Below are 20,865 nucleotides of genomic sequence, written 5' to 3'. Positions count from 1 at the left end.
AGTTAACTGTAAAATAACACAAAACATAATTATCTTTTTTTAAATAGTTATCTCATAATGCATGTAGGTAATGCTATAACGTCCGTTCTTAATTGTATCTCGGCCGGATCCGCCGGATTGGGCCCAAAATCCGGCCGGATCCGGCCGGATTGGATATCAGACCGGATTGCAATCCCTAGTCACAACTCTAGCAATTAATGTTTTATTTTTGCATTTTAATGTAAAACAAAATAATAAAGTTAACTCTCGCTCGTCTGATTGTTTCATGTTATTATGGCACTGGTCTCACCGCGAACTAGTAAGCTATGAGCTATCGGCTATAAAAACGAACAAAAGATAATCACTCCCGTGTAAATAAAAGACGGCGATGTTTATAGTTACTCGCCCAGCGGTGAGCTATCAATATCGCCGTGTCTCTTTTATTCGCACGGGGGTGTTTATCTTTTGTTCGTTTTTATAGCCGATAGCTCATAGCTTACTAGTTCGCGGTGGGACCAGTGACTATTTAAGCTAAATACTGTCATCACTTTATTTTGCGACTTAGTTATAAAAAAATGTAAAAAGGAAAATTTCATCTTATCAGAATGTAATAAGTTTTTTGCAAAAATTTCATTTTTGGCACAAGCTTTTATGTACCTTTCTTTCAACAGTCATCTACTGCTCTCTGACACGTTTCTAAAAAACCCTTAGTCGATGGGGATACGACGTCTCATGACAGAGTTCCTATGACCACCTTTCTACTCCATCATCAGATCAGCTCCATGATACCATAATATTGCATTGTCACGTAATTTACATATGTAATTTCAGCTCAATCGGAAACCGGGAAGTGGGTCAAATTTAGCTTCTACGTTTTGACGCACACTAACATACTAACAAGATGAATAAAAGCTTGTAATTAAAATGGTTCAAATTTCACTTGTAGATACGCCGACCGCGCCAAGCAGATCGTCTGCAAGGCGGTTGTCAACGAGGACGCGAACGCCAAGCTTATTCGCGAGCTCAAGGAGGAGATCCTCAAACTGCGCGAGCTGCTCAAGGCTGAGGGCATCGAGGTGGAGGAAGGTGAGCGCGGGCGGTGGGAGGGGGGGGAGTCGCGACACTTGTTGACGAGGAATCGGTAGCCGATACTTATGTACTGACATTAAGTTTCTTTAATGCTCGAACATCGTCAAAAGAACTGTGCAATTAGATCGAAATGTTAACTCAAGTAATGGGGGTATGAATCTGCCACTAGAGGCGCTGATGTCGCGTGAGGTCCAAAAAGATTCAATTGTCACTGCTTTTGGCGGGCTTCTTGACATAAATTATAATTTCTTTAATTTACCTGTTGAAAAGTGATCTCCTTTGTGAAATTATTACAAATATCGATTATTTGGCGATGAATATGAACGCTTTGAAAGCGGAATTAAGAAAAATAGGCGGAAAAATATGATGATAGTTAAAATTAATAAACTAGATATTATTTATAATTAATTAATGAGAATCAAAACTTTGTTTCGGCGCCGATCTTATAAGTCGCCTTGGACTTTGACAGCCATATATCTCTGGACCTTATTCAACAGTGGTGCCAACTGGTGAGCAAAAAAACGATAGTTCCCGTTGAAAGTTACTTAGATTATATTATACAATGTTAAAGCATTGAAGTATTAAGTCCACATTTAGCAAAGTCCAAGGTATTTATAAATAAACTGATCTAATTTAATTTCCTGTTGTAAATTGCACGGACTTATTTTCCCTTAGGTGCCTCTTAAATTAGTACCGTTTACGTAGGCACAGATTTTTCTTTGACGCGACCGAAGCTAATGAAAAATCAATCGAAGATGTAAATGATTTCGGCTGAGCTGTATGTGTGTATGTGATACAAGTATGTAGTATTATTAGAAAAGCGTAAAAAAGAAAGGAATAACGATCAGATCGGCTCACCGATTCCTCGCCAGTAAGTATTACACTCCTTATTGTTCCAGTTAGGTTGTATAGCCGTCATGTGATCGGTTAGCTCGTTCTGTGTGACTTGTAATGTGTAAATAACCATGCTACAGAAACGCCACAACGAACATCTATTCCTGATACTAAAACGTTTCTTTTTCCAAATGTCCCACGAACTAGGACCAGATGGTAGAGTCGTTTATGAAAAGAAAGAGACTGCCAGTAAGTAACGAGGCTTCTGCATTGTACACCCCACCTGTACGCTTGGCCTCCTGAGTTGCCATGCTTAAATACAATATCTATATATCGAGCTGGCAACGTAGCATATTATAAATATTTAATCAATTTACGGTTGTACTCACGTATACCTGCCCTCAACCAAACTGACTACCGAGACAATTAAACCCTTGAGCTCGTTTTATCAGTTTACCATTGTATTTCAAGGAGCCAGCCAAGACCTATAGTGCAAGTAGTAAACTCACATAAAGTAATGTCGATACAGGTCTCGGCCAGGCCTACGTCACTCGCTCGCGGTCGCGCGTTAAGTTCCTACCCGCTAGCAGTTGCCTCGAGGTAACAAGTGGCCGAGAGGGCGCCCGCCTGTGTAGTCGCGTGGCACGTACCTACTATTCTTCTGAGTTTTACGTAGCAACTTATTAGTATTACTTAAATAAAGCTTAGGCATTTGTCGTTTTGCGGGCAAGTGAAGGATCTGTTACGTTAGTAATTTAATCTGTGTCTCGGCTCGCTCCGAAAAGACAATGGGAAACTGATAACGCGATCTCAAGTGTTTTATTGCGTCGGTCGTCAGTTTGGTTAAGGCCAAGTAATAATTATATCGCAACATGTTTCTGGTCATTTAGAAGACCCGTCCTGCGCTAGACCTGACACTCAGGACCCGAAACATGTCGCAGCAGTCGCGATATAATAGTTAGGCTACTTGGCCCTTTTTTAAAGTTTGTCTTATATTATTAGATTATTACTTACTGTCCAATTAACCGAAAACAAAATCACTATATTTTATTATGACTTAAAAACTGCAAAAAATATTTTTAAAGAAGTATATTCCCATTGGGCCTGGGTACATTTTTGTCCCTTTTGCGGTGGAGACGGCAGGGTGCTGGGGTGCAGACGCGAAGCGTTTCGTGCGCGAACTGGGCCGTCGACTTAGACAAAAAGGAGAGGACCCCCGCTCCGAGTCGTTCCTGGTGCAAAAGCTTTCCATTGTAATCCAACGCGGGAATGCAGTGAGCGTTTTGGGCACTTTTGCATCAGGAACGGCTGGGAGCGGCTTTTTAGTTTGTTTATATTTTTAAGTTGTTTGTTTTTAATATTAGTTGTACGTCGTTTATTTTTAGTGTAATTTTAGTTTAGTTTTTATTTTGTAATATTATGCTGTACTCATTAAATTAATTAAGAATATTACTTTTTAAAGAATACTTTTAATCAGGCGAAAACAACATCAACCATGTCATCTATAGATTATCTGTGAATGTGAAGTCATTCAGTGCGAAAAACACTTCTGACACTTTAGGTACGAGGCTACACTTTCTGACACTTTAGGTACGTACTATTATGACGTCCCTACACGACCGACAGCGTTTTCGGTGGCCAAAATAAAAAAACAATTACTCGCATTTTTAAATTAAAAATACGTAGTCATCGTACACATTTAATACTCAAAATCATTAAACACTGGTTTCTTACGTCAAATATTACAGAAGACAATCATTTATTGTGCCAAAATAGATATGAGTCTAGTAGCCTATTACGTGAGTACAACCGTATATTGATTAAATGTTTGAATATGTCTCACGAAAATTTAACGTCTGTAGCATATTATATGCAATATATAAGTATGCACCCATGTCCAAAGCTTGTGGCGTTCGTAGGCAACCTCGTTCACTTCACGAGTACCATGTACCTAATATTCAAGTCAGTTATATGATATCTGCGCTTTTGTGATTGGTGTTGGTTATGGTCTATTTATGCATATTTAGTATGGGAATGTTTGGGATAGTTTATATTTTGATATTCATATTTATTGTGTGTCTGTATGTAAAACTGAATATTTCAACAACACACTATATTTCTATTGTAATATTTGTTGAAATGTCTAGTTATGTGTTCCGTTCGCGGCCTGACACTGACAAAATTGGCAGTTTTGTACGTTTTTCTACACAAACTTACACACGAAATAGTTTGTTATAAAATCCACTAAATTGTACGATATAACCGACTATCAAGTGAGAAAATAAATTACAAATCAGGAAATAAATAACACAGTTCTCTGAATTGATAAAAATCCTCATTGAATTGTGTACATTTTTGGAAGTCGGTTGAGAAAGTCGCGAACGGGAGTGAAAACTGTATGTTGCGTAATTGCGTATGTCGCTGCAGAAAAGCTTCATAGCCTAAACTGCATGCTCCCATATCTTGTCTACGTTTTAGATCTCAATGTTGCCATATTTATCTTTTGTACAATCTTTATAATTTAGTATTTTGTATTAGTCATAATAATACTCATAATATAATATAATATACCTATATAAATAATATGATAATATAATATACCTTTATAAAAATTGAAATAACAGTATAAGGAAGAAAATAATATGAAAAGATACAGTCGCGATTGAGCGAAATATAATTGGCTTCATTATTGAAAAGAAAAACAAAAAAATGTTACATTCTTATCATTTCTGGGAACATATGTGAACACACTCAGTACAACGGTTTTAAGGAAAAAATAACACATTTATTTGTAATTGTACTAATCAGCACGCGTTGTCCGTTATCACTGACATAAAACGGGTTTCAATGGGTCACGGTATAACAATGGGAATTTTCAAAATTTGAAATCAACCACTAACACAATTTAACCGCACAAAGTAAAATATATCTATATCTATCTCTATCCAACATTAACATGAATCCATATGAAACAGCGGAGGAGAACGCGTCTCCGCAGCGCAAGAAGAGCGAGGCCGAAGTGCTGTCTCCGAAGCTGTCCCGAGCGGCCACGACTATTGCCGAAGAAGCCGTGGACCAATTGCAGGCGTCTGAGAAACTTATCGCTGGTAAGTAGTTATTTTAAGTTGGGTGAATATTGATTGAAAACAGAGAAGAATTCAAGATGGTTTTGCTGCTGAGTGGGTATGATAACTTACTTGATGTGCTGAAGGGTGAAAATTGATGAAGTACAGGGTGGCTAGCCGAATGGCACAATCGCTCACGAAACGCTCACGAAACGAAGCGCTAGTAGATATCTATCTCTATCGCGCTTGCGTATTGGCGCGACAGAGCCAGCGGCGTATCGCTTTCGTTTGGCGTCGGAGAAATGCCATTCGGCTACGGGGCCAGTAGTTAATAATTAGAAATGTGTCTTTGAATTTGATTTTACTGCGTGATGCGAAACGAAACCTGTCTGTAAAGTGAAACTTCAAGTCTCCCCTTTACAGTATACTGACTAAACTTAGAATTACTGCTTGTAAATCTGAGTTGCAATGTTGTAAATTTCTTACGCAACTCCTATGCTACATTTGAATAAGTTTACCCCTTTTCAAGTCTAACCATAATTTTTTAAAATTCAGAATTGAACGAGACCTGGGAAGAGAAACTTAAGCGTACCGAGCAGATCCGCGTTCAGCGCGAAGCCGTCTTCGCTGAGATGGGAGTCGCCGTCAAAGAGGGCATCACCGTTGGAGTATACTCTCCAAAGAAGACTCCGCATCTGGTTAACCTGAATGAGGACCCGAATCTGTCGGAGTGCCTCATCTATTACATCAAGGATGGTAAGTTTTACCTTAGGTTTTACACTCTTATTTATATAGTTCTCGAGATATTTAGTAATGTGACAGACGGACACAGTCGCACTATAAGGGTTCCTTATGTACCTTTTTGGTACGGAACCCTAAAGAGGGAATAAAAGTACAGGAAAAATGATATTTAATTTAAATCTTATCTTTTTGAGCAACGATAGGAAACTTAGTCCATCTAAGCTTACCATCGACTCTCTGTGGAAATATATGGTTGCGTCGCAATAAATGATATGCTTATTTAGGAAATTGACATTTGCGATGGTGCTGTCGAACCGTCGATTACCAAAGTGGTAGAAAATTCTTTATTAAATCTTCTTATCGTGTCGAGGTTTCTTTCTTTTTTATACAGTAGATGCGCAATAAATAGGCAGCAGCATTAACAGCCCTGGCTGTCGCGTCTCTCAGATCGAGCTCCGAGTGATACGGGCATGCGCGGTACGCCAGTAGGCGCGCCGTGGTTTGTGGTGGAGCAATCCCCATTTGGCCATGTTTTGCTTAAAGCGACCAACTTGGGACCTGAGCCTGTTTAAGAGCCTGCTTATTTAATTACACTGCTTAATATGCTATCATTTTGCAGGCGTGACCAGACTCGGAACATCAGAGGCCAACGTTCCTCAAGACATCCAACTGTGCGGCTCTCACATCCTGAGCGAGCACTGCATCTTCGAAAACACTGATGGTGTCATCTGCCTCATACCCCATCGAGAGGCGCTCATCTACGTCAATGGACGTGAGGTTAGTTATCGTTACTGTATCTCTCCTTCCTTGTGTTATCCTGGTAGCCACGGATCATGAGAGCCTGGCATTCTGGCATCTGGTAGCCTGGCTTCAGAAGCCAATGTTCCCCACGTCCTTCGTGAACATCATCTGCCTCATACCCCATCGTGAGGCGCTCATCTACTTCAACGGGCGTGAGGGTAGATTCTTCTTCTTTCTTGTAGTATTTTATCACGGCTCATGAAAGCTTGACATTCGCATTACTGACTAGGTCCTGGGATTAATCCTGATTTTTGAGGGAACACATATGCTGCACTCCTTTTATCAATACTTATAATTCTATGACCGACGACATTGTTAGATTATATAGCAGCTGACTCAGCTACTTATTGAGCTTTGGTTTTAATGAGATTTTGTGTTCATAAAAATGGTGTTTCCTTTAGTCTTTTACATCTCAAATCGCTCATATCTTCCCCTGATGAGAGAATTTTGTTCGAACATTACTAAAAATCATTCTTATTCCCCAGGTCACGGAGCCGATAATCCTGAAGACCGGCTCCCGAGTTATCCTGGGCAAAAATCACGTGTTCCGCTTCACTCACCCCGGCCAACCTCAGGAGCACAAGGAGGCCATCATCAAAGACAAGGAAATGGCTACCGCAGAACCTGCTGGTAAGATCCAACTTGTAATTCAATCCCGAGGAGCTATATCCTGGACAAGAACCAAGTGTTTTCTTCAAGGGCGGTAGCGGGTAGAGGTTATGAACGGATTATGAGATGGCCACCGTCGAGCCTGCTGGTAAGATCCAACTTCTGATGTAAGTATGAAGGGTTGTATCCTGCACAAGAACCACGTGTTCCACTTCACCCACCCCGGCCAACCCCAGGAACACAAGGAGGCCATCATTAAAGACAATGAGACGGCTACTGCTGAACCTGCTAGTAAGATCTTAATCCCTCTTGAAGATTGGTCCTCGCGTAATCCTAGGCCAGAACCACGTGTTCCGCTTCACCCGTCCCAGCGAACCCCAAGAGCACAAGGCCATCATTAAGGACAAGGAGATGGCTACCGCCGAGCCTGCTGGTAATGTCTTAAACCCTCTTGTAAACACTCTTTTAAACGCACTATGGGCTGTTTCACCACAGAGGGTGACATTGTGACAATTATGACACCTTTCTCTGGGTCGATAACATTGTTACTCAGCGTCAATATTCCCTTGTTGAACAGGCAATGAACGGCGAAGTGACACTGTCGGACGACAGTTGTCACTATTGTGAAACACGCCACTGGACGTCGTCTGTCTCACGTTTGACAATGTCAGTCGAGAAATATTTCCGAAAGACCAACAATAATTTTTACTCAAACAGCCACTTTCCCAAAATTATGAAGCCAAATTATACAGACTTCAGGATGCCTGTTTTTTACCTGAAAATTATACCTACATTAAAACTGGAAATTATTGTTTGTTCCTAAAAACATTGACTTTAACTCTGGCAAATTTTCGGACACCTTAAATTATTCAATTTGTCCACCGGCCGGTAAGCATCAAATTTCAGATCACTGCGCTAAGCGAAGTTATCGATTCCTGACTCCGTCGAACAGAAAAATAGTATACACAACTTGGCCAGTATGTAATCTACTATTATTCTGTAGGTAACAACTTGATCCCAATTTTATTTTTCCTTCTCAGTAAACGACGCCGAGAACGTAGACTGGGACTTCGCGCAATGCGAGCTGCTGGAGAAGCAAGGCATCGACCTTAAAGCTGAAATGCAGAAGCGTCTCGTGGCTTTAGAAGAGCAGTTCCGGAGGGAGAAAGAGCATGCTGACCAGCAATTTGAGGAACAGAGAAAGGTAATATATAGTATCCATTGTAGATTAGTTCACATTATGACCACAAACAGAAGATTTCGCAACGATCAAAATTCTGGGCGAGGGCCTCGGCTAGTCTGTGACCATGAGTAAGCCCATTAATAATTAAAAAAATCGTAATATGAGTTTTAAATGATTCACGGTTAATTTCATTACACTTATATTGACCGGGATATAGATCGTGAGGGACCTCAATAAAAATCAAAAAGGTAATCACGATCTTTGCCTTTGGCTAGTCTGTGGTCAAGAGTAAGCCCATTTATAATAAAAAAAAAATTAAAAAAAAATATCCCGGTCAATATAAGCGTAATTTAAAACTTCAAAGTTTTGTATACTAGCTTCTTTTTACTTCCTCGAAGTTTCATGCAAGCAAGAGCTAAACGCACATTTCTAAGGTATACTTTGGTTACAGAACTACGAAGCCCGCATAGACGCGTTGCAGCGTCAGGTGGAGGAGCAGAGCGTGACCATGTCCATGTACAGTTCCTACACTCCTGAAGACTTCCACAACGACGAAGATATCTTTGGTGAGCATTCAGAAACGAACGAACCTTCATTCTATTATTTTATCTATTAACCCCTAAATAATAACCTCGCGTATGCTTAGATACGGTTCCGTGCTTGGGCATTTCTGTCTATTATTTTAAACTAGCTTTTGCCCGCTTCGCTCGCGTTAGAAAGAGACAAAAAGTAGCCTATGGCACTCTCCATCCCTTCAAATATCTCCACTAAAAAAAATCAAGTCAATTCGTCGCACCGTTTTGACGTGAAAGACGGACAAACAAACAGACACACACACACTTTCCTATTTATAATATTAGTGTGGATGTCAAATTTGGCAGGCAGCATATGTGGGATTAATGATAGTAATCTAAAAGAACCTTAACCAACCTTACGATGGGGTCGTATGCTATGCACGGATCCGTGCGTAAAATTGGGTAATATTTTTGCATTTTTTTTGCTCTACATGGCATAGCCGAGGTTGGAACCCGCGATTTTTTGACGCATTCGCACGCGAGGGGTTAAGCTGTTCATATAGGGTCGTCCCTTTATTGCAAGTTTTATTATAAGATGCGATTTTATGGTTTCTGTTTAAAAAGTGCTATGCATCTCACTTTTCATTATGTTACGATTTTGCGAAAAATACCAATGACTTTTTTTGTGATTTAATTTAATATTTCAGATTCTTTTGTACATATTTAATACATTCCAAAAACGTATGGTATAATTTTGGTCAACAATTATATTTTTCTTCGTTTCCTGCACAGTTGTTTTTATTACATTATACATAGATTTTTATTATTTATTCCACAACCTTGTACATGAGATGTGTTATCAAATTAATTGAAAAATGTGTTGTCGACTTTTAAAAGTAACAAATAAACATTTTGATATTGTCTGTATTTTGCAAAAGAGCAAGTAAGCATGTACTTTTACAATTCACTTTTTATTCAGTAGAATTAAAATCATATAAAGGTTTCCGTTTTCGTACCGCGCCGTTCACCTAAGGCTACTCGATACCATTCAGAGACAGAATAACGCATCTCATGCCTCCATGTTATAGTTACAGCGAGTTTATGTTTTGTTATCAGATAGACTGACAATATTTCCGTTCCTTTAGTGAATCCCCTGTTTGAGACAGAGTGTTGGTCGGCGCGCGAGGTGGGGCTGGCCGCGTGGGCGTTCCGCAAGTGGAAGTACCACCAGTTCACCTCGCTCCGAGACGACCTGTGGGGGAACGCTATATTCCTGAAGGTGAGTAGGTCGATTGTGGCCTTTGTTCAACAGTGAAACAATAAATTAGGTTAGCAAAAATATGCACACCTTAGAGTGTCCGATTGATGACTAAACGGTGCTAGTAAATTGTAGGTAAAATTTTCTACACGATCGCGTCAGATAGATAGTGTCATACAGTTTGATTAATCCGCTCGCTTACTCCGTTGTGGACGGACGGTAGCGGATGCATTATCTATTTGCTGCATTAGCTTCAGAGGTCGGAAAGGGGGAGCTGTTTGTCTTATAAAATGATGTAATACATGTCAAATTATAAGGGAAATAGCACACTCTGTCTTCCAAAATAACAAGATTTCTGTAATATTTTAATCCTGACGCTACACTGGTTGATTCATATCATACACCAATGATAACATAACGTTTTACCTGTCTTCTAGTTAGTTTATATCCTAAAAGACCATGAAACACTTAAAACTTTCCCCACAGGAAGCCAACGCGATCTCCGTCGAGCTCCGCAAGAAAGTCCAGTTCCAATTCACGCTCCTGACGGACACGCCGTACTCCCCCCTCCCCGCGGAGCTGGCGCCGCGCGACGACGCCGACGACGAGTACCGGCCCAGCGCGCCCACCGTCGTCGCCGTCGAGGTCACCGACACCAAGAACGGCGCCACACACTACTGGACGCTCGAGAAACTGCGGTAAGCGAGGTGACACTTCATCACCTAGCCACGATATTGCTCTAAGGCCGATAGGCATATGTTTACATACATACAATCACGCCTGTATCCCATAAAGGGGCAGGCAGAACACATGAAACTACTAAAGCTTCAGTGCCACTCTTGGCAAATAAGGGGTTGAAAGAAAACGAAACTGTGAAATTGCAGTGACAGGTTGCCAGCCTCTCGCCTACGCCACAATTTAACCCATATCCCATAGTCGCCTTCTACGACACCCACGGGAAGAAAGGGGGTGGTGAAATTCTTAACCCGTTACCACACAGGCTATGTTTGTTTATCATAGAAATATGATCATAGGCAACATACCGTCCTTTTTCTTCACGTTGGAGAAAAAGGGAGGCATACAGACCTTTGATCATATTTATATGATAAATATATGATAGTGGACTATCCGGCTAAGGCGACAGTGGCGAGCGAGCGGCGGTTGTGTGAAAGTGCGAAGGTCTGCGTTTGAAGCAGCTGCCAGACAGCGCTCTTTGCTTAGAACAATGTCGGGACCCTGCCGTTAGGGGATTCGGAGAGTTGATTTTTGTGTGATTGGTATAGGGAACTTGACTGTAGTTAAAATAAAATATTTTATACCATGAACGAAATAAAGCATCAGATAATTATTAGAAAAACATGGACAGAAGTTATTTTTAACTTCAATTTCTATTTAATAAGTCAGGTAGAATTATATAAAGTAACTGAATTGACCGTAACGTCACTCAATTCGATTTCATATAAATTCCATATTAGCAAGTCGTTGTAATCCGTTTTGACAGTTCTTAAAAAGAAGCTGATTTGACTAGGCACTTGAATAAAGTCATCAGGTAAGTTGTAAGTAGGTAGTTGAAAGTGTGATCAAGATTGTAGCAAGGTTTGATGTTTATGTTTGGATGATGTCGAGATATTTTTGTATGGGTGTACGGATTTTTCCAGATAGAATGGTACTCGTAGATTGTGAGATTCTAGAATAATGGGTTGTGTACCTTTTTTGGGTAACCATACAATATTTTGTCCGCGACTGCGCAATGTTATAATTTTCTATACTTTTGACTAATTTACTATTATTACAGGTTCATTGCATATTTTGATTTTTTTTATTTTCGGTTGCATTATGTTGTCTCATTTGAAGTTCAGTTATTTCTACTTTTGTTTCTATTCGGTGATCAATATAAAGTCTCTTACGATCCTATTTTGCTAGTGCCGTGAAATGATTTCTGAAAAGATGAATTCTATCCGACCTGAGATATTTCTACTTAAGATGTATAATGATTTTATACGTAGTGCTAGTTGTAAATATGTATTCTATTAAGGGTAAGTGTGTTTTATCCTGTATTCAAATTTTGAATGTCTAGAAAATGCTGATAATTTTTAAATAGAGCTTTTTTTAATTGCTGCTTTTTTATTATGATTTAACATTTTACAACGCTATTTCCGTTTATACGTACCGTTTTTATTATTATTCACATATTTCATTATATTCTAGAAAAGCTAAATTATGAGAACATCGTAAAAATATCCATATAGAAATGGCGGATGGTTTTGGATTTTCTTTACCTTTTTTATAAGTAGAATTAGAATACAAACCTAGATTTTTTGATTAATTAGTTCTCATTATTTAGGCGAGAAAAGTGTCATATCGACGCACTCAAAACTCAAAACCCGATCTCAAGTACCAATGCACAAATTCGAAATCCGTCGATATGTCGTAAAGAATAATAAAGCCTAGAACGTCCAATTGGCTCTTGGACTCTCTTGACTACTTATATGAGCGACAAAGATGGAGATACATCTGCCTCTACTTTTAAATCGACTCGTAGACTAGGCTATATTGTTCTAAGTCCCGGCTTCAAGGCAGAGGTATTGTTGTAGCCACCGCCTGGAGCTAATGCGCCAGATATACAACATGAACGAGAGCCTCTGCGACGAGGAGGAAGCGCCACCCCTCGTGCTGGCCCCGCCCCCCGCGGTGGCGCAGGCCACGCCCCCTGACATCCTGCAGTGTATCTCGGCGGCTGCGCAGCAGACCAGGCTGTCACTAGCCAACTTGCTGCCATCAAGGTGCGTGGCACCAAGGGGCTATAAGCCCGCACGGTACCGTTGATAGTACAGTGGGGTTGCGTAATGAGATTCCAAAGGTTTCTTTGGTGACGATTGAATTACAATCTTGACTGGATCTAAATTTGCAGTGTATAAATTCCCTTCATGAGCCTCTGGTTGCTCTCAATCTATCAAAACTAAGAGTAAGCTTACATTTTATTTGAATATGCGGAGAAGAAGCATAATCGCCAAACTATTACAGCTGAAACTGACTATGAGAACAGGATGGGGTTTTTTTTTCTATGTAAATGTAATCAAATTCTTTTCTACGAATGTCTAATTTTAGTATCAAACAAATCGGGGGGCACGGTAGTGAAGCATCCTTTTTATAGTAACAGTAGTACCTACATACTACTACTATTGCTACTACTTTTTTTTTTCTTAGAATTTGTAAGACGTACCGCAACCCCACTGTCCCGGTCTTAGGTTGGAATGTTCATCCGAATGTTCTCATCAAACTTATAACGAAAGCACTTAGTTCGTTCTTTATGCCATCCATGGGCCGCTGTGTACGGCTTCCGTTGCTGAGCTCATCCGTGTACCGACGCAGTTCTGTACAGAATACCACGCCTCGCCTTGCACTTGGAAAACAAAATAGAACAAACTTTTACACTCATGTTGTATCTACAACAACAGTTGTAACTACAAAAACATGTCACTAGGGACGTAGAATTTAGTTCCGGACATCCTCCATGCCATGACTCATTTAAATCTGTGCGAAGTCGATAGCAAAGACCAAATCAAAAATGACTCTTTGAAAGTCTAAAATCGATAAGTTATCGACAGTTTTTGCAGTCCCTGATTTCATTATTTATTTTATACTTTGCCGAACCTCAGCCATTGTATCGAGTATTTCGTCCCTGGTGGCAGCGTAAAGAATAAACACATCCAAAATTGTCGACACATGATAATCCTATGAAAGGATTGGTTGATTTGTATCTGTTTTGTTTTATAAGTATGTGAACATTATGAAAAAGCGCAAGTCGACGTAACGAGACGCTTTGCGGGCTTGCTTATGCGCGTCGTTGTAATACTATACTTATACCTATAAGCTTGCGTCCAACTGCGTTAACATACAATATATACATACTTAAGTATGAGAATATGAAGCATTGAAATAAAATCTATAAAATTGTTTGTACCTAATGAATATAATTTGAATGCACTTCTTATTGCCTTTTATTGCAGTCACATTCACTTGTAAGTACAGAACAGAAAGGGGAAACTGACAAATTCTGACCTGGAGCACATGTGTTTCATGAAAATTATACGGTAAAAAATACTATTCCTTTCGACACAATACTTTCTCATTCATATTTTAACTTTTGTCAGTTTACTCTTTGGAATTCTGGATGCTCGTATAAAATTAACATATAGTGGTAAGATCCAGCGTTGTATATTTTGTACCAAAGTGTACACTAATAAACACTAATGTGAAATGATGACATTACTTATATAATTTTTCTATATACAATGTATGCCATAAATTATAGCTTGATTTTGTACGCCTATTGGTTATTGTAATAATATTCTTTTTATAAAATTTGGTACTTTTTCCGGAATACAACTGTGAAATAAGAATAACTAATAGACATACCTATACATATCTATTAGTAGAAGGCTTGTTTACTTGATAACGACAGGTCTACCACTTAAAATCAGGTTATTGGTCAAGGCGAAATCTGTGTTTAGTGCTAATAGTCAATAATTGTAATTATTGTAATTAATTGTAATTATTGACTATTGGTTTGATAAATCGCCTCACTAAAGTGGTAGACTTTGTCTCATATAGTAACGAGTTGTATTAAAACCACATTTCTTTGCAAAATGCATGTGATATTTGAATTTGTTTTTAAATATAAGCTTTAGTTGGTCTACTTAAACTTTATCTTGCTTTGCATCGTCTTGTAACTTTAAGCTTAAAGTATAAGATTTTATGGATGCAGAAATCGCCTTAATTTGATTTATTTTATTGTCAATGTAGCTTGCGTTTAGGCACTATTTTGCATGTATTTTAATAATTCTCATTGCATTTAGCTGAAGTGTGTCAAGCTTCTGAAAATATTGCAATATTCCCTGTCTTGGTCAAACGTATTATAGGTACTTTCATTCAAAACACCTATAGGTGAAAAACTTAAGAAAGTCACCTGTTGTATGTGCGAGTGACGTTGACGTGTTCGAATAGGCGTTTGTTGTGTTTGTGTTACTAATTTTAAATATGTGTTCTCTAGTCGAACACGTCACTCACACATACAACAGGTCACTTTCTTAAGTTTTTCACCTATACCGAGTTAATGCTATTTTTGGATTTTATAATCACGTAACATTAAAATAAAAACAAAAGTCTTCATATTTAATACATTCTATTTATTATTAAATTTACAAAGACTGCAAAAACGGTTAATCGTGGTCTATTCTCACTATCCCTTTGAATGCGGGCGTAATGTTTGACCTGTCTGAGTAAAATAAAAAATCTTAGACTTGTAAATCCTACCGTTTGTTTACAGGCAAAGGCTGGAGCTGATGCGCGAGATGTACCACAACGAGGCAGAACTATCCCCAACCTCCCCCGACCACAACGTGGAGTCTGTCACGGGCGGGGACCCGTTTTACGACCGCTTCCCCTGGTTCCGCATGGTCGGACGGTTAGTTATTGTTCTTACTATATTATACTCAAAATCTCTGATAAGTCACGCTGTTCGTGACACCGCGCAAGCCGCCACCATTTAAAATTTTTTGAATATGAAAACTTGTCGCGTCGAGGATTCGCGCCGCATATTACATATAAATGTGGGACTTGATTCAAGTGAGAGCATCATTGTAACCTATTACCTCCGGTTATGTACGAGTTACCAAGATTTCTTGACCAAAGGAAATTGATATATTGATTAATTGATGAAAATATTCTTGGAGAAATATTATTTTCAGCACAGATGGTGTTTCTTGCCCGCCCTAGTGCGCAAAATGGTTAATTTCTTGTCAAATCGAAACTTCAGAGGGCCATCGGTACTGAAAAACGTCGAATGATACACGTGCGAAAAGGAAATTCGTTCCTTCGGTCGTGTTTTAATTTATCGCCATTCGTTTCGTACTTCCTCTTTTCGACGACGAATGAATAATCTCCACTGTCGTTTCCAGGAGCTTTGTGTACCTGTCAAACCTCCTGTACCCGGTTCCGCTCATTCACAAGGTCGCCATCGTGAACGAGAAAGGAGACGTGAAAGGCTACCTGCGGGTCGCCGTGCAGGCGGTCATTGACGCCGAGAAGAGTAAGTTAACATCCATATTGTATAAAATCATATATCTGGTTCCACCCACTTTTGCTAATCGGTCTGGAGATGCCTTTGAAAAATCAATGTGCCGGCAGCTACTTTGGCCAGTGATCAAGCTTGGCCATTCAAAAAGGCAATGCTGCCAGCCTATTGGGCACCATTACCGCCGACAGAGGGGCATTTTTTATTTGTAAATATATTTTAAGTTAATTAGTTTTAAGCTGTACATAATACTGCATATTGTTTCACGACACGCGATCAAGTGTAAAGTCTAACGCAAATAATTGCGATCAATCGCGCGCTGGATACTAACACGTCAACCAATCGCGTTATAGCATCCCACCAAAATGCACCAAACAAGAATATTTAGTCAGAATTATATAGCATCTATCTTTACTTACGAAGGTTTTGATATTAACAAATCTCGAAACGATATAATTCCCTTATTTCTCTTACAGACAACGCCGAGTTTGCGGCAGGCGTGAAGCAATCAGCCAAGATCTCATTCGACGACGACATCGCGCCGGCGCGCCGCAAGACGCTCGCCAGTGTCATCGACAAAAACAACGCGCTCAACCTGGAGGAGCGCATCGATCTCGCTGACTCTAACATTAAAATTGAAGGTAACCCTCGCTAATAAAGTCTGACCATAAATAAATAACTATTGTCAAGGGGGCACTGTTATTCTAATGTACGCGGAGACAGTTCAGTAGTATCAAGAAGATAGTTCTAATGTAATTCCGCAACATGGCGCGTAGTCATATATTTCTGGACAGGCTTTACATGTAACTATTTTCTCAATTACAATTTTGATGACATACACTGAACAGTTTTTTATGAGACCAACCCCTAAGTCGCCACACGTAATCGAAACACTTTGAAAAGCTGCTTCGTCCATAGTGTACCGTAGTTTTGACCATAGTGTACCGTACCGTTGAGTTTCTTTGGATATGCCGGCAGCTCGGACAGGAGTCAGGAATGAAAAAATCTAGAAGATTACTTTGCTAATCGCTCGATTTTTATCCTCGGATTAGGATTGTTCTAGATTTTGAATATCGTCACTACTTTGAAAAAAACTTATATCTTCTTCTGTCAATGAAAAGAAAATTGTAGTAAAGTATGTATGGAATGCATATAGACTTACTGCGTTTTAACTTTGAGGAGAAGCATGAGATACGAGATTTTTTCAAAGTAGTGAGGATATCATGGATTACTGCAAAATAACGCCTGATTCCATCGATTAAGAGTCAGGAACGTTATCCGAAATGGATAAATATATGTTGTATCAGTTCCTGTTTATAAATGCTACTGAAGTATCATGTAAAATTGTGTGTTAAAACAATCAATTATTGTTAACAGAGCTAGCCGGTGGCGAATGTGACGCCGATAGCGGCCGTGGAGACAGCTCCCTCGCCTCAGAGCTGAAAGAGGAAGACCTTCCTGAACACCTGACTCTTGGCAAGGAGTTCACCTTCCGCGTCACAGTACTGCAAGCTCACAGCGTGTCCACTGACTATGCCGATGTTTTCTGCCAGTTCAAGTAAGTCTGCACCATGTGCTATTGCGTTGAGTCGAGTTTAGAATAGCCCTTTCCTCAGAGCTGAAAGTAGACTTGCCGGAACTACTGACACTTGACAAGGAGTTCACCTTTCGCGTCACAGTACTACAAGCTCACAGCGTCTCAACAGTCTATGCCGATTTTTTCTGCCAGTTCAAGTAAGTCTACATCCTTTGCTGTTGTGTTAGTGTCTAGTATAGATCAGATGAAAGAGGAAGACCTTCCTGAACACCTGACTCTTGGCAAGGAGTTCACGTTCCGCGTCACAGTACTGCAAGCTCACAGCGTGTCTGACTGACTATACCGTTGTTTCTGCCAGTTCAAGTGAATCTATAAGCACTATATGCTTAGTATACAGCTCATTTACTGTTTTACTTCCCGGATCGAGTCTGTAGAATGAGTAAGTCCTCTAGTAAGTTTATATCAGTTTATTTAGAGGTCTTTACGTTAACATTAGTAAATTTGCACCGCATTGTGTTTCGTGGAAACTCCGATTTTGACTGACAGCTACAGAATTTTGTTACAACACAAATAACACTATACATTTTATTCAAGATTTATAAAATTGAACGTCATGCTTAAGTAATGAATTTTATTTGTATATAGAATTTAATAATTCCTTTTTTTTTTTCAGTTTCCTCCACCGAAACGAAGACGCATTCTCGACAGAACCCGTTAAGAACACTATCAAGAACACACCACTCGGATTCTACCATGTACAAAACGTATGTATACAAAACAGCACTATTTAATATAACATAAGTTCTTTCAAAGTATGAATATGATTTTAAAATAATTGTGTGTTTCTTGCCTTGCAGATCACTGTACCAGTAACAAAGTCATTCGTGGAATATATTAAAACACAGCCCATCGTGTTTGAAGTATTCGGACACTACCAACAACACCCATTACACAAGGTAAGAATAAGAAGATATTCAATAAATTAGGGTGGTACTTACAATTCTCGATTTTAAGATCCATGGCTGATCAAAAGTGTGTGAAAAACCTGAAAAGCCAATTTTGCTGTCATATTTTATTACGCGTCCTAAAACTTAGTGTCCATACACGCCTGTATCCCATAAAGTGGTAGGCAGAGCACATGAAACGACTCAAGTTTCAGTGCCACTCTTGGCAATGAAGGGGGTGAGAGAAGACGGGATATAATAAACAGGACATTCTGCTTAGTATTCTAATTTAAAATAGAAGAATTTTTAAACCAAGGTGCCCATTTCTCGAAGCTACAAGTTACAATTTACAAGCGGTTGTCAATGTCTAATATGACGAGTTAGAAAGAGACTTCCGCTTGTAACTTTCTGTTCTGAGAAATGGGCCCCAGGTCAATAACAGTAATAATTTCGTAATTCTGACATATTTCAAAGTTTTTACCGCATACGATATTCTCTCATTTCTAAACTCATTACAAAGGCCTAGTAGGTATACTGATAATTTATATCTTTTATAGGACGCCAAACAAGACGGTCCCGTTGCCGGTCGGACACCACCTCGTCGTATGCTGCCACCGTCCATCCCGATCTCCGCTCCCGTGCGGAGCCCCAAGTGGGGTGCGGCTAGTGTGGCCCCGCCTTGCTGCTCTTCACACCTCCATTCGAAGCATGATTTGCTCGTGTGGTTTGAGATCTGTGAACTGGCGCCTAACGGAGAATACGTGCCTGCTGTGAGTAGTCTATGGGCCGGTTGCATCAAACCGTCTATCACCGTTAAAGCGTTCGTTAAATTTTATTGTATGGGAAGTTCCATAGACATCTGCTGCGTAACGATGATAAATAAAAAAAAAATAAAAAAATAAAAATAATATTTATTGCCACAACTAAGAAGCCTGTACAACTTAATACTACGTATACATTTACATTTACAGAAAAAATAAACGAAAGTATAATCACTTAAAAAACTAGGCAATGGGTACCAGTCTCAGCATGTGCTAGTTAGACAGTTAAAGCTATCTAGCTGATTTTCAGACTAGCCCCCTATATATATAATCTTGTATGATAATGGGAAGATATGATCATTTAAAATTAAAAATAAATAAATAAATAAAATAAATAAAAATAGAAAAATAAAAATGATGTGTCTGTCAAATGTGGTTGATGCAACTGGCCCTATATCTTCATTGCGATCTTAGCGCCCATTCGGAGTTTTTAGAGCCCTCTCCATTACTTTTGAAGACTTCTTCAGATTCAAGCCAATAGGCAAGACGACTCGAAAATACTATTTAGTCCGTCAGTTAGATTATCAAAAATTTTTGGACACATATTTTTTCTTTTTTCTCGTAAACGAAAAATGACGACGGTACAATTCGTTAATGTTTCACGTGACGTCACGCCTACGTACAGTCACCGGCATAAATATGTCATGATTTCTATACCTTTTCACATTAACGTCTTGTTTGAAAAATATCATACGAAATTGTCAAACGATTTAAAGCGACAAGGTACAGAAAACATCACTTATTTTTATGCCGGTGACTACAATTTTTACTTAAAAGTGACGTCACAAGCCCCCAGTCCAGAACTTTGATGCTCTGTATCTTTGTATTTTTTTTATTAATTACATAAAGCGAAAATATGTGTTCAGTTTTTTTAGACGATCTAACGGACGGACTAAACAGAACGCCATTTTTTTATGTAGTCGTCATCCCTACTATATTCATTTTGTTAGTCTTTTTCTTGACTAAGGCAAACCTTTTGCTAATTAATGTTTATCCCGGCAGGTGGTGGAGCATAGTGATGAGCTCCCATGCCGAGGGCTATTCCTGCTTCATCAAGGCATCCAACGCCGCATCCGCATCACCATCCTACACGAGCCCTCCGCGGACTTGCAGTGGAGCGACGTTCGCGAACTAGTTGTCGGTACGTATTCTCTCATTCCCAATACTCTGTTAACACTACTTTAGAAATTAACTTAGAAAGAGTAGAACATCTTCCGTATAATCAGACCTGATCATTCAAGGTATAGGAGTCGTTAAAATGTCGCCAATATATCGGTGCTGCCGTAGTGGTCAAAAACAAGTGATTACGCCTGCATTATCACTGCCTTGACTGCTGACTCTGCGTGTGCACATTGTCTTGGCTGCTCCAATGAGGTATATAATTGCGACTCTACATGGCGGGCTATTATGCTC

General features: G+C 39.5%; 1 protein-coding gene across 12 annotated transcripts in view; it reads left to right on the top strand.

Moving 5' to 3' along the window:
* Positions 1-20,865, top strand: part of LOC125231271 (kinesin-like protein unc-104) — a 172,451-nt gene that overhangs the window by 133,921 nt on the left and 17,665 nt on the right. For 6 of the 12 annotated variants that reach the window (XM_048136702.1, XM_048136705.1, XM_048136706.1 and 3 more), the window contains 19 exons: positions 926-1,065; positions 2,110-2,151; positions 4,878-5,009; positions 5,523-5,723; positions 6,328-6,485; positions 6,995-7,139; positions 8,159-8,322; positions 8,753-8,867; positions 9,962-10,095; positions 10,561-10,772; positions 12,669-12,857; positions 15,404-15,541; positions 16,035-16,165; positions 16,627-16,791; positions 17,528-17,708; positions 18,361-18,451; positions 18,545-18,643; positions 19,189-19,401; positions 20,455-20,593. In XM_048136702.1, the coding sequence (XP_047992659.1) occupies positions 926-1,065; positions 2,110-2,151; positions 4,878-5,009; positions 5,523-5,723; positions 6,328-6,485; positions 6,995-7,139; positions 8,159-8,322; positions 8,753-8,867; positions 9,962-10,095; positions 10,561-10,772; positions 12,669-12,857; positions 15,404-15,541; positions 16,035-16,165; positions 16,627-16,791; positions 17,528-17,708; positions 18,361-18,451; positions 18,545-18,643; positions 19,189-19,401; positions 20,455-20,593 (2,789 nt within the window). The remainder of the gene's footprint in view (positions 1-925; positions 1,066-2,109; positions 2,152-4,877; positions 5,010-5,522; positions 5,724-6,327; positions 6,486-6,994; positions 7,140-8,158; positions 8,323-8,752; positions 8,868-9,961; positions 10,096-10,560; positions 10,773-12,668; positions 12,858-15,403; positions 15,542-16,034; positions 16,166-16,626; positions 16,792-17,527; positions 17,709-18,360; positions 18,452-18,544; positions 18,644-19,188; positions 19,402-20,454; positions 20,594-20,865) is intronic. The other 6 variants (XM_048136709.1, XM_048136708.1, XM_048136710.1 and 3 more) reach the window with 4 other exon arrangements.

The sequence above is a fragment of the Leguminivora glycinivorella genome, chromosome 11, assembly GCF_023078275.1.
Source record: "Leguminivora glycinivorella isolate SPB_JAAS2020 chromosome 11, LegGlyc_1.1, whole genome shotgun sequence".
Classification (NCBI taxonomy): domain Eukaryota; kingdom Metazoa; phylum Arthropoda; class Insecta; order Lepidoptera; family Tortricidae; genus Leguminivora; species Leguminivora glycinivorella.
Note: the sequence above shows the minus strand (reverse complement) of the source record. Positions and strands in the feature narration are given on the sequence as shown.